The 14,784-nt window shown below is 43.6% G+C and overlaps 1 protein-coding gene across 1 annotated transcript; it reads left to right on the top strand.

The window, feature by feature from the left end:
- Positions 1 to 683: 683 nt before the first annotated feature.
- Positions 684 to 3,104, top strand: sox9a (SRY-box transcription factor 9a). The gene is made up of 3 exons (XM_069156128.1): positions 684 to 1,488; positions 1,725 to 1,975; positions 2,203 to 3,104. The coding sequence occupies exons 1-3, from the start codon at positions 1,052 to 1,054 to the stop codon at positions 3,021 to 3,023; spliced, it is 1,509 nt and encodes a 502-aa protein (XP_069012229.1). The 5' UTR covers positions 684 to 1,051; the 3' UTR covers positions 3,024 to 3,104.
- Positions 3,105 to 14,784: the final 11,680 nt, after the last annotated feature.

A 14,784-nucleotide genomic window follows, 5' to 3' on the forward strand; every position in this document is an offset into this window, starting at 1 on the left:
TGCAGCAGTCTGCTCCTCCTCCTCCTCCTCCTCCTCCTGCTGCTGCTGCTGCTGCTCTTGGCAAGCAGGGGAGGTTACAGTACTGTGTTTCTAGGCTGCTGTCTCCCCCTATTGTCTGGATGTTGTAACTGTAAGTATGGGTCCAAGTGTGTTGGAAGAATCTTACAAACACAAGAAAATGTTTTTAAAAAGTGAGACTAAAGAACTGTTTGAGATGCCAAATGTCACGTATTATCGAGTTTTACTGCTGATCAGTCACGTGATCTGAACCTAACTAACGTGTCACATGTTTTTACAATACATTTTATTCTTTCATGTTTTTCTTTATGATAAAATCTTTCAGGTTGATTCAGTTGGAGCACATGAATATATTCAATATGTCTGATTGGGTGTTTAAAATCACTTTCCTCATACAGCCTTGAACATATCTTATAGGAAAATCTAGCAGAATTAAACACAACATATAAAGGCTGGTGTGCAGTGTGTGTGTTTGTGTGTGTGCGCTTTTCAAGGAAATTTGTGTGTGTGTTTTCTGTGCTGGTTAGGAGAGGGAAAAAAATGGGATCAAATTCCTTTACTTTGGCGTCACACGCTGCCATCCAATCAGATCCGGGCTTTCCTCGGCATGGTAACGCTGTTATAAAGCCCGCATGCAAAACGTTTGCAGTTCAAAGCACTCAAGCGTTCTGGGGATTGTACTCGGGGACCAGAAAGGAGCTCTTCATCGTTTTCATTCTACAGAGTTGAAAACAAACTCTTCACCAGCTGGCTTTTTTTCTGCCTTTGCAAGAGAGGATCCGTTTGCAGAAATCAACGCTGATCCAGGGAGTCTGTCAGAAGCTCGTGCGTAAAGACACTCGCTCTCCAAATCGGTTTTACGCACGCCATCGGAGTTAGAGAGAGATACAGTTTTTTGTGCACGTTTCTCTTAAAGATTTTGATCAAGCGCATCCTGGCAAGATAAAGTCACTCTAGAGGCTTTTTCCTTTCGCGAGAAAGCAGAATTAACGCCTCCATTTCACGCGTAATTTGGCACCAAACAGTTTTTCGTATGAATCTCCTCGACCCCTACCTGAAGATGACGGAGGAACAAGACAAGTGTCTCTCTGATGCCCCGAGCCCGAGCATGTCCGAGGACTCCGCGGGCTCCCCCTGCCCGTCCGGCTCGGGCTCCGACACCGAGAACACCCGGCCGTCGGAGAACGGGCTGCTCAGAGCGGACGGAGCCCTGGGCGACTTCAAGAAGGACGAGGAAGATAAGTTTCCCGCTTGCATCCGCGAAGCTGTGTCCCAGGTGCTCAAGGGTTACGACTGGACCCTCGTGCCCATGCCGGTGCGCGTTAACGGATCTAATAAGAACAAGCCTCACGTTAAGAGACCGATGAATGCCTTCATGGTCTGGGCTCAGGCTGCTCGGAGGAAGCTGGCGGATCAGTACCCGCACCTTCATAACGCGGAGCTCAGCAAAACTCTCGGGAAACTTTGGAGGTAGGTGTAGCTGCTCTGTCGTTCAGCTTTTACGCACCAGTTTGGGATGCAGTGTGCAAATGTCTAATTTTTCTTCTTCTCTGTTGGCACACTTGCACCTTATCTCACTGTGTAGAAATTAAAGGTACATGTTGTTAATCATTTGCATCGATTATTTCATGATTTGTTCCTCGAAAGCAAATTTTCATCAGAAAAATTCAAGTTTCACGTGCATTAATGATACGTTTTACGCACAGACTTCTCAACGAAGGAGAGAAGCGGCCGTTCGTGGAGGAGGCTGAGCGGCTCCGCGTGCAGCACAAGAAGGATCACCCGGACTACAAATACCAGCCGCGGCGGAGGAAGTCGGTGAAGAACGGACAGAGCGAGGGGGAGGACGGCAGCGAGCAGACGCACATTTCCCCGAATGCCATCTTCAAAGCTCTGCAGCAGGCGGACTCCCCGGCGTCCAGCATGGGAGAGGTGCACTCTCCCGGCGAGCACTCGGGTGAGAAGAGAGAAAATATGGATTGCAGTTGTTTGCATTCTCCTAAGTGGGTCAATACTTCAGTTAGTGATTGGTTGAATGCCTCAGGTTCTGTTCCGTTTTCTCTGAAAAAGATGATGAATAAATCATTCCTTAACCCAGTCCAGCTTTGCTTTAGAAGAACAAAACCTAATGATGAATTAATATTTAAAACTGGATCTCATCTGTTTCATTTTTGTAACCTCCAGGCTCCCAAGGGCCCCCCACCCCTCCCACCACCCCAAAGACTGATGTCAGCTCAGGCAAGATGGACCTAAAGCGCGAAGTGGGCCTCCGCTCTCTGCCCGACGGCCCCGGTGGACGACAGCTCAACATCGACTTCCGCGACGTGGACATTGGGGAGCTGAGCAGTGACGTCATCTCCCACATCGAGACCTTCGACGTCAACGAGTTCGACCAGTACCTCCCGCCCAACGGCCACCCGGGCTCCGCGAGCGGGCCTGGTGGCGCCACGCCAGTCAGCTACACCGGCAGCTACAGCATCAGTAGCAGCTCCCCGGTCAGCCCGCAGGCGGGAGGCGCGGCAGCCTGGATGGCCAAAAGCCAGAACCAGCAGGGACAGCAACAGCAGCAGCACACCCTCACTACCCTGGCCAGCGGTGGCTCAGAGGCGGCTCAGGCCCAGCACAGGACCCAAATCAAGACAGAGCAGCTGAGCCCAAGCCACTACAGCGAGCAGCAGGGCTCCCCGCAGCACGTCACTTACAGCCCCTTCAACCTGCAGCACTACAGCCCGCCTTCCTCCTCCTACCCGGCCATCTCCAGGCCGCAGCAGTACGACTACTCCGACCACCAGGGGGGATCCACCGCTGCCGCCGCCTCCTACTACAGCCACACGGGGGCCGGGCAGGGCTCGGGGCTCTACTCCACGTTCAGCTACATGAGCAGCCCCAGCCAGAGGCCCATGTACACGCCCATCGCCGACAACACGGGGGTGCCTTCCATCCCGCAGAGCAGCCCGCAGCACTGGGAGCAGGCGCCGGTTTACACCCAGCTCACCCGACCCTGAGCTGGACTGAGAGACACTCAGTGACATGTACAGCCGCCCGCACACACACACACACACACACACACACACACACACACACACACACACACACACAAACAGACACAGACACACACAGAGAGAGGCACACACACACACGCACACACACACACACACACACACACACACACACACACACACACACACACACACACACACACACACACACACACACACACACACACACACTTCACCCCCTGGGGGGACGGAGTCCTTCCCCCTGAATCAGACACTTGAATTCAAAGAAGAGGAGCGCTGGACTTGTGATTGGCTCACGTAGTGCCTTGCTATTGTACCATGATAGAAACTTATATATATATTTTTTAGAGAGAAGCTGTTAAGAGAATCCTCTGTGAGGACTTATTGATTGTTGATATTTCCGTATAGGCACCGTTTCTTTGGGTTTTTTCTTCATATGCTGGCAGGTTGTAACCCATGGGAGGTGGAGGGGGAGGGGCGGGGTCAGGGTAATTATTTCTACCTGTAGATATTAAAAAAGGTTTTATATTTTTAACCAGTTTGGCCGCTAACAACGTGCGGTGGTGGAGATTCTGGTCTTCTGTCCAGTTTCATACGACGGTTTCTGTTACCTTTTCCGTTGTTGTTGTTGTTGTTGTTGCTTCCCTCTTCTTCATGTGCCATTCAGCGAGTATGTTTTGTACTGATGCTGTGTAACTCGTGATCACCAGAAAAGCTATTAGGCAATACAAGAGACTTGGTTGCACAACGCTGCGCCGTGTTGATGGGGGGTGGGGGGGGTGGGGGGGGAGGGGGAGGAGAATGAGGAGGAGAATAATGGGGGGGAGGAGGAGGAGGAGACTGCAGCCCCCCACCCCCACCACCATCCGTGCCTTGGATTTTACATTTTCACGAACTTTTTTGTACGCTTGTGTGCGTGCGTGCGCGTGTGCCGCAGCTGAGATTACACTTACCGTCCAACAGCGCGTGTTTGACAGCTACAGGAAGTCACCTTTGACCCCCCCGGGTGTCCCCCTGCAGCACCCCCTCACTCTCCTGCCCCCTCCCTCCCCTCAAGCCCCCAACCCCCACCCCCACCCCCCCAGGTCAAATCCAGTCTTAACATTTTTATTTATTTATTAGGGTTAACTTTATTTCAAAGTAATTATTTTGCATACTATTCTTATAACTAATGAATCGTCCTCTTTGCATATAAATTCTCCCTTTTTTTTAAATTTATATTTTCAACCCAGGAGGTACTTAGACTTAATGGTACATGCTGTAATCATCTTTTGTTGTGTTTATTTATCTTTATCTAAATGTCTATTTTAAGTATGTAATTGCCTTTTTGTTTCTGAGGGTCAGGGGGGACTATCTAACAAAATGTTATTTGTGAATTTTCTTTGAGTTTTGACTTTAATTATGGCTGAAAGAACTGGAAAATGTTTTAATCTCAGTTATATGTTGTTGTTTTTTTACTATTTTTGTTTGGATTTATTTTTGTTTGTGCGATCAACAGAGGGACCGTCCATCCTTTCTGCTCTGCGAGCTCCATTTCCTTTTTCTCTCAGTATCAAATAACTGACGTTTCCAATACTTTTTTTTTTTTTTCTCTCTCTCCTGCGATCTCGCCATGTATTTGTACTGTCTTTAAAGAATCTTTTGTATATGTATTTGCAATAAAAAAAAGAAAATGCTATTAAAAAACAGAGAAGTGTGTCATTAATCTCACGTAAAACTGATGCTGCGTCTTGTTTTCCACATGCTCGTCTCAGACAAAGGGTTAAATGAAAAGAGCCAAGAAGCAGCACCCGTGTTTGTTTTCCCAGAAGCCTTGTTTTTTTTTCCCCCTCTGCTTTTATTTTCTTCCTCCCTCTCCTCCTCCCGTCAGCTGGTAGCAGCAGGGGGGTTGTGAGGCCCCGGGGGTGGGACCTGGAGGGGGGCGCCCGATATAGCAAGTGTGGTTAAAAAAAAAAACAAAAAAAAACGACTGAAAATATTCAGAATTGATTTCAAAGGCGGAAAAAGAAAAAGTGGGCTGGACAGATCGGGCTTAGATAACAGCAGGAAGGGGTGGGTGGGGGTGGGGGTGGGGGGGGTGGGGGTGCAGAGACTCCTGCAAACAAGTCCCAAAACAGAGGACTGTAACACTGACTTCTATTTCCTGCTTTGCCCTCCGTGCATATGGCTGATTTCCTGTGAAAAAAACCTCATAACTCCAACTTGGGTTACTTAGCATCAGGCGGCCTGTTAAAAGCCGCAGCAGTAACTCAGACAGCACAACAGTCAAGCTGAAAACTGGTAGTACCGGTTTCTTACAGCTGATCATTTTTTCTTTTGTATACAAAGCGCATTCGTGTATGAGTGTAATTACAAAAACGCACTATCCAATGCAATCTAGTGCCGTAAATAATCGATGAATACTGAGGGAGAGGTCCACTTCTCATCGACATTGTACAATCAAAGTTAAAGACATTGTGGCTTTTTGTTAAAAGTGCATTGAAATTGATTTTCAATCAACAGGAAATTATTGATTTTGTTCGGTTATCAAATCAATAACAGCAAAAATCCAAATATGGTCACTTCTTTGTTATTTGAGTTATTTGTGTTAATAAAGCCAGTTTTGTGTGAAAAGCCTCACTTTATCGCGCAAAGCAAAGTATTGACGACCTTTTTTGCCGAAAAATCAGATGAATTTTTAATAATTGCAAGCTCCTGCAAATACTGTGGAGATTGCTCGAATTTCCATTAATTACTGCAATCGTAAGATTGCGATATCCTGGACGGACTGATTAACCATGTTTCTTAAATAGTGTCCAACTATTTCTATGAATAGGCCATTTAACAGTTTTCCACAGGTAGTCAGAGGTCTACATATGGAGGGGGCTGAATGTTGGACACAATTCACCTCCATCACAGTGATTCTGACGAAATACAGCCTGCACAATAATCTTGGATGAAACCCCTTTAACAGTGTTGAAAACTTGTTTGAGCTTCAACTCCTCGACCTCAGCGCTCGCGTGACACCGCAAACAGGCCTGTTCAACAACAGGCCGGCTGAGTCTGGCTCCTCGTTCCAGCGCTGTGGATTTGTTCTTGGTGTCCCTTCAAGCATCTGTTCCACGACTAAAACCATCACAGCTAATTAACACACAAAAAAAAGCAACAACAACAGCCATAAAATCCCCCGTTACTCCTCACACTTGTTTCTTATTACTTCCCTGAAATGTTAGATATTGAATATAAAAAAAAAAAAACGGGCACCAGCTCGCTGTAACGACGGGGGCTCCCCCCCCCCGCCCCTCGGGGTCCTCAGAGCTGGCATCAGACGAAGGTCGCAGGAGGGGAAACACTGAGTGATGTCACGCTGCCGGGGGACCAAACACCATGTTCCTGTGATGTGGATTACGTGCAAGGCGACACAATGTTTTCGTACTCATTGGACGCAGCTCATGAACACTCCATTTACAGAGCGTTCAAGAGCCCAGCGGCCGAGACCGACGCGGAGCCAAGACTCACTTTGTACCGCATGACTGCCGATGGACTGCGGCCTGACAGCTCCATCACCATGACACGTCATTTTTTATTTCTTACTTTTTTTTTTTTTTTTTGCGTTTTTAATCTATCACAACCTCTGGATAGTTAAAAGCTGATATTGGGTAAGTGCATGATGGATCTGGGTTCTGACACGCAACAGAAAAAAAAATGCCACCGCTGGAGCAACACAAAAAAACACGATACAGAACACCGTCTGAAAGAATACGCAAAAAGCATCAGTCCGAGTCTGAGAAGGACAACGTGTGCCAGTCAGAGGAGGTGACGGAGTTCACGTGTCATGATAGCGTGCAGTTTGTGTCCCCCGGACGAGTCTCGTTTCCGTGAGATCGGTTCGGATGTCCGAATGATGCTGCAAATATTCACTGTAAAGTCCAGTACCTATATTCCATAATAGAGCCTGCTAAATACTGTATACGCTGTCTTGTATTAGTATGGTCAGGTTTATCGCTGGAACTGCACGTATGTATGCAGTTATGTCATAAATTCAATAAGATGCAACACAATCAGTGTTGGGGGGGGGGGGAAACTAGTTAGTAATATAATTGAATTACAAAGTAAATGTAATTGCAATGTGACACTTACCAAGAAAAAAAAAATATGTTTTTAAATTACATTATAATAAGAAATGTTGGTGATAAGTAGAACGCTTATATGTTGAATGTCTTGTTCATTCTGTTGCTTTGCATCTTTTTACCTTCTGTCTGCAGAAGTGGAAAGGTTCAATTCATTTGGCAGAATGAGCTCAAATATTGACACTTGTTTTTGATTGGTTCTCTTGTTTGAATTTGCACCACTGCAGTCGCTTGTGATCAACATACTTGTGATTTGTTTTGGTGTTTGTGCTTTAAAATCAACAACATTTCAAAGTCTAATTCAAGTTATAGTGAAGAACTTTTAATAAACGTTTAACAGTAATCAGTGCTGAGTTCGGTTGTGAAGTTCACACTGATTAGTTTACCATTAGGTTATAAAATTCTCAATTTAAAATATGTTAGAAAAAAATCATCAAAAAGTAATCAAGTGCAATAAGTTATATTATTTTGATAAAATAATTTAAATAGTAACATTACTAATTACATTTTTAACAGGGTAACTAGTTATCAAAGTATATAATTAAATCTTAAAAGTAACCTTCTGAACACTGTAAAAAAAAATTGAAGTACAATTAAGATCATTACAATTATAGCTATAATTGTAAAGTGAAGTTGGACAGCAAACATTATTGACTGAACAGAGTCTAAACTACAAACCTTCTGTGTGTAAACCGTGTGCTCTCTAGTTCAGCTGCTGCACGTACAAGTATTGAGTCCATTTCAATAGATATTGAAACTATGGCCAACAGCTCAGCTTCCTGCTGCACCTGGTAGGTGCTTTGGAATAAGGTATACAAGTATTCTAATTATGTATTGATGATCTCACAGTTATATTTTGCGTGCTGGTGGTTTCAACTAGCAGCAAACAGTCACCGTGTGACATAAACTGCTCGCTCATATCTTGGCTGCTGTGACACTTTACTGCTGAAGAGACCACAGTGATAAAATATGAAAGAGGCTTCGCTTCCTGCAGCGCTGCATGATAACGTGACCTCATGCAGTGATAGATATAATGTGGGCAGTTGCTCGGATATTGAGGAAATGAACTGAGATGAAGTAATAGAGTGAGAGAGGAGGGGCAGCAGAGTAAACAAGAGAGGGACAGACACATGGCAGGATATCCAAAGTACACATCAGGCCCGACTTGCGGTCAAGAGCAAGCAGCACATCGTCCCATCTGCAAAAGCCATCAGCCTCCGCAGCGCTCGCATGTCGGGAGAAACGGTAGTAACGAGCACGGGACAGACGACATGTTTCACATGGATGTTTTCCACAGCGGACGAGTCACGTCACATCAGCGGCATGAGCACCATCAGTCGAGAAAAAGAGGTGGAAGAGCTCCAATGAGCCCCATCGTCTTTTTAATGATTAACATGTCTTCACTGGCTGGGAAAAGCAGAGCAAACCTTTCAGTGAAACATTGACTTTGTAGAATCCAGTTCTGCTTGAAGGATGAATGAGCCTGAAGAAATAACACAAGAGGAAGTTTCACTTATTCTGGCCAATCAGATTTTGGCTCAAAGCTGTCGGATGGTTGGGAAGTCATCGATAAACATGTAACCTCTCCCACCTTAACGGGTACCACAAACCTAATATCAGGGACAGACGGATGTGTAATCAAGTCGGTACAGCTGCACTTTTTTTTACTCCATCTTCTATTTACTTGTACTGAAGCAGAAACAAAAGACAAATTCAAGCAAGAGTTTTGTGTTTCGGTGGGATGTCCAGCTGGCAGCGATCGACTCCTAGGTCAGAATTCATCTTTGTTCGTCTCCGACTGATTGGATTTGCATGATCGGCCAATAGAAACACTGATGTTTGGAAATGTAAAAGTTATCATTGTGACACGTTTCAACACCATTTATGGAGTTACTGAAGTTTACATCATTAATCCAGATACATTTTCAAATGTGCACAAATCACGTGTTCAAACTCGTGTCTTCCACCCAAACAGGATACTCTTCCTACTCGCAAGGACTCATGAGCACACCAGCCACAGTAAACCGACAAAGGAGAAACTGTAGACTTTTAATTTTTGCAGCAGCTTTCTGACATTGTTTTTGTGAGTAGGTTACAACGATTTAAGCGAGAGGAAATTATGAAATACAGAGCAACCAGAAGTCAAACCGGGTTAAGACGGAGTGGAAAGTCGGCAAAGCAAACAATGATTTGTCTCAGTGTTTCGTCCTCTTCCAAGTTTAGTTAAAGAAAATGTTGGGCTCCTGCCTCTGTGCATTTTATCCCCATTATACTAGCATTTCTACAAAGCTCTGTTTTCCCCGTACACAGGTCAACATCAAACGGTCATTTTTAGACTTACACACTCAGGTGGATAGTTTGGAAAAAGCTTCATTTCCAGGATGCCTGGACTGAATCTAAAGTGTCTATCAGAACACATTTGTGAGGGTGAACCACACGGTCCGTGTGTCAGGACTTCTAATGGTCAGTCCACTCAAATTGGAAAAACAGTATTTGTGAGCCAATTTCTCCATTACAAAGTAGGTCAGACAAAAACTCCTTGAAAAGGTCTGTGGATCAAGGAAAACCTTCACAGTGAAGATCAACATCATCGGGAGGAGACAACAAACGCCCAGTTTGCCAGGTTTGGTTAAAAAAAAAAAAAAAAAAAGCAGCAGTGCAAGTTCAGGTGCAGGCTACACCAATATCCCTCAGTTTATGAGATACATATGAGAAAACTCATCAAAAACTGCTGTCAAATACACTTTTGTTTTGGTCACACCATGTTTATGTTTCATATTTATACAATTTCCAGATTTAAAGTTAATTATGTGACAAAATACCCAAGCCTTTTAATTCCTTTTTGTGTTTCAGTTGTACTATTAAGATCCTTTCGTGTATCTTGTCTGTTCTAGATCAGCTTCAGAAGTTTGAACGTATCGAGGCAGGAAAACAGGCTTCTACACCGACACTGGAGAGAGTCGTTGTAAGCTGATGGTACATTTTTTTAAAAATATTTTTCCTCTATTATTATTATTATCATCCATATTGGATAATCCTGACCACCCTCTCCACCAACTACTGCAGGGGCAGCGGAGCACTTTTTCCAATAGACTCCTCCAGCTCCGCTGTCACAAGGACCGATACTGGAGATCATTCCTGCCCACCGCTATCAGACTGTACTATAACTCACCCCTCGCCAAATCCATCACACAACAATGACATCCTTGCACTGCTGTTTTGTCTGTTGTTTTGTTCTAGTTCATTGCACTGTTGTTTAGTTTAGTTTAGTTTATTTTATATTATATTATTTTATTTCATTTTATTGTATAGAATGTGCATTTTTTTTTTTTAAATCATTCAATATTTTTACCCTGTACATGCTGCTATAATGTAAAAATTTCCCTCTGAGGGATTAATAAAGTATCTATCTATCTATCTATCTATCTATCTATCTATCTATCTATCTATCTATCTATCTATCTATCTATCTATCTATCTATCTGTCTATCTATCTATCTATCTATCTATCTATCTATCTATCTATCTATATATCTGTCTATCTATCTATCTATCTATCTATCTATCTATCTATCTATCTATCTATCTATCATCTACCTACCTACCTACCTACCTACCTACCTACCTACCTATCTATCTATCTATCTATCTATCTATACTGTATGTCAGATATGTATACTGTCAGTACAAAGGAATAATCTGACTACTTCTTCAGCCAGGAAGGAGTACAAGAAGGTGAAGACAGGCAGCACAAATTCATGAAATGGGATGTTTGAGTTCATTGTTCTCGTTGGTGGCGCAAACAGATGAATCGCATGTGGAAGTGGTGGTTTGTTGGTGGGAGGTTGGTTTGGCTCGACTTGCCTGTCTATGAAAGTCACCGTGGGCCGCTGCTCTCGCATTAAGAGAAAGAAGGTAGATGCTATTCATCATCTATGAGATTCTACAATCATGCTAAAAAAATTCCTGCATTTCAGTCTCCAGACAGGACGGCAGCTCCGGCCTCTCACTGCCTCTCACCGTGTCAGAACGCATAGTTCGACTTCAGAAAACTGCAGACTCTTAATGAACAATGTTTGTCCCGTTACAAGCAGTTGTGGGACGCTGATCATGGGTGACAATGCGGGTCAGCCGGACTTGAACCAGAACTAATCAGAGAGGCATGTCGTCGTGACGTCAGAGGCCCTGAGCGACAGCGCTGACTGTAGCCTGCCGTACTGATTATCATCCGATACCCTTCCAGACGGCTCGTCTTGTTACAGGGTTGATACGGCTGACAATTAAGGACCACACCATTGTTGGGAGCGGTGAGAGGTTTGAAGGACGGAAGGCGTGCCGGGTCCTGGGTTTGGTTGGAACGGGGCAGGGAGGGTCGGTGGAAGAAATGTTTATCTCATCAGCGTCTGAGGTCACTGCAGATGCGAGAACATGGTTTGATGTTGGGTGGAGTGACGGCCACGACAACAAGGACTGTAGTTTAGATTATTTTAGGAAGATACCTTCGTTTTTTTTTAATTTATTTACCAAAGCAGATCAAATTAAAAAAGACGGTAGTCAAGTTTAGGCGGAATGTCAACAAGGAAGATCTGTTCCCTGATATTCCGTCTTTAATGGTAAATACGTGCTTCTCTAGTTTCTTTGTTACATAGTCTTTTCCACACTGCCAACATCACTTCATTCATCATTTTCATGTCACCATACTTCTCCAATGATCTGCTTGCTTGTGTTCTTCAAACCAATCAGTTCTTGGATTCTGTTCTTTAAACATCATTGTAGTGCTGTCAGTCTTTGCAATCATGCCTCAAAATCAAATTATCTGCTCTTCTTCTAACCAACTTAACGGTGTCTGATTCTGGGAGTGATATTCTGAATGAGGCAGAGACCACTGAAGAAGATCCTGCAGACAATATTTATGACTCTTCGCGACAAGAGACGGAGCTACCGTACTGTTTCTAGCAAATCCTCCTCATTGCAGCACCTATCAGCTCGTAACATAAACCTTGCTCCTGGTCTCGATGCTTCCCAGACGCAAGAGATTCACCAGGCCATTCAGTCCCTGTAAGCCTGCAAGAACCCCACACCTACGGAACCAGCTTCAAGCTCGGTACTTTTAAACTTTATTTACCTTTACTTTGAGGGCAGAACTGGACTAGAAAGTACGCTACGGCCAAAGTGCCACAGAAAAAGCAGAGAACAACCTGTCTTCTCTTCATACTTCCTGGTACAGTCTCTTCGAGTAGTATTGGCATCCCTTCACTCCACCAATGTCCACCTGCAGGTTCTGGAGGGTGCCAATGTCACGCCCAATGTGCTGACCAGCCTACACTCAGTCCGTTCCCTCAGCCAGTCGCCCCAGTCTCCACTTCCTTGCTTTAAATTTCCTCTGGCTTCTGCAGCTGCCGCTCCCATCCCAGCCCATCCTTATATCCCTCAGGAGGCCAGTATATCTGCAAGACTGCACACTAACCTCTTCCAAAGAAAAAATATTAGTTTAATCGTTTTATTGTTGCCGTCCCTTGAATGCAACCAACAAGTCGTCACAAGTGAGAATTTAACTGCAGTGCTCAAATGTTCTTACCCTTCCCTGCCTAGACACATGTCTGTCAGTAAGTTCTTAGAACATGAAGGTACAATCCAAATTGATTTATTCTATTTAAAGAACAGACAAGAGCTGCATTCATATTGTTAACAAATGTTCTTCGTTCTTAGGTTTACTTCCTGTTTGTTTGAATTTGACCACTTGTCAATTTTGTGATGTGTATTAGATAGACATTTGAAGTAATGTTCATCATCTCCGTCTATGCTGCATCAATGTGTGACCCACCTCAGACTTAAACATGATAAATTATCAATAGAGAACTGATCACAAAAAAAGAGCTTAATTCATATTTAGCTCTTCTTGGGGTTTTAAATCTGACAGATGGTTAAAGTATTTTTTTTTTTATCAGTGACCCAAAACTCTCTTCTTCACACTTTGCATTTATGCCAGTTTCATAAATATATATTTGTGCCATTTTGTGGACTTGCTTCAATTTATCAAGACATGGTTGGTAAATAAAAAAAACAAACTGTAATTTGATATTTCTGTTTGATATTATTTAATGTTAAAAACACAATTTCACAAAAGCTAAGATAGTCCCCAGATTGCCATCCTTTCTAAACAGCAGACGTTTCAGCTCATAATGTGTCAAAAAGTAGAGACTTTATTTTCTTGAATGATTGAAAATTAATTTTCTGTAACTTTGGTGAAATCAGACACGGCTCAAACTAGAGTAGCATGTTTTGCAGTAGATAATCATTTGTTGAGGTGATGCAGGACTTTACTTTTCCATTTAAAAAACATTAACAAAGTCAAATATCTATAATCTGGGCCAGTGTTGTTGATGCTGTGCGAGCTGAAACCTGATCCCAACTTTGCTTGCATAAACAGCAGTTTGTCTATGCAGAAGTGGAGTTTAGGCAGGCGGTGTTAATGTGGGCAGTTTTCCCAGGCAAAAAAAAAAAAAAAAAAAAAAAAGACAAAACAATTAATATTCTAAACCAATCTCTCTCTGAGAATCTGCCCCCTCCTGAACCCATGGGTGGTCTTTTCAAATGCAAAATACTGCACAAAGACTAAATGAGGGTTAGAGACCAAGAGCCGGCGATAAAGACACAGAGAGGGGGAAAAAAAAAAAAAAAAAAAAAGACAGATGGAGAAAGACAAAAAGAGGGAGAGAGAATATGCCGACTAACAACTCTGGAAAATGAAGTATACAAGCATAAACAGATAAATGACTGAAAATATGTACTGTTGACAAGCAGCAAGGAAAATTTGATTGGCTTCTAATTTCTTGGAATTTAAGTTCTGTGTGTGCGTGTGTAAGAGGAAAAAAAAAAAAAAAAAAAAAAAAAAAAAAAAAAGTGGACCAGGAAAATGTGTGTGTGCTCGACAAGGTACCGCGGTTGCATGTGTTGTGGTGTTTTTTCATTCCTGCGCACAGGCAACATGCCCTAATGAAACAATGACTTTAATTGCGCTTCTGCTGCCATCCAGCAACATGGGAAAATGAAAAACACAACTGGAGCCGCGCTCCGAAAAAAATAAAATAAATCAACTCATTATTAAAAACAATGGAGAGCTGCATTGTTTTTTTTTGCTAATTTAGCCGAGGGGCAGAAAATATGTAGTTTAAGCTTTATTGCACTGCGGGGCTGCTTTTACTGCAAGACTCTGACCTACTGTAGTTAAAACTTTGCCAGTACATAACCACAAGCACATCAGCACAAAAATGCAAACGAATATATGCAGCTCTATATTATATTTACTGTGTTTTGTGTGTTTTTGTGTGAGTATGCCTGCGTTCCCTCCCCATGTGCTTCCTTTCTGGACCAGGTCCTGGCCTCTGTGTGCGTTTGTTGTGATTGACCTCCCTTTACAAAACCTCCTGGCCCCTCCCAAAACGCTAGTCCTGATCAGCGGAAACTGTAGATCAATTTGGAAAAAGGCGGTCTGGAAGTTTTTACTGCACTTATACACAGCTGGAGGCGGGAGCGCAGGGTCCCAGGTCTCCCGTGGAAACGGGCATCTGTGTGCCGAGAGACTACAAAGTGGGGAGCTGCGATTGTTTGGTGCAATCAGGATACATTAATGCAGC

The sequence above is a fragment of the Embiotoca jacksoni genome, unplaced genomic scaffold, assembly GCF_022577435.1.
Source record: "Embiotoca jacksoni isolate LCO1_2020_lvr unplaced genomic scaffold, fEmbJac1.0.p SCAF_20, whole genome shotgun sequence".
In the NCBI taxonomy this organism is placed as follows: domain Eukaryota; kingdom Metazoa; phylum Chordata; class Actinopteri; family Embiotocidae; genus Embiotoca; species Embiotoca jacksoni.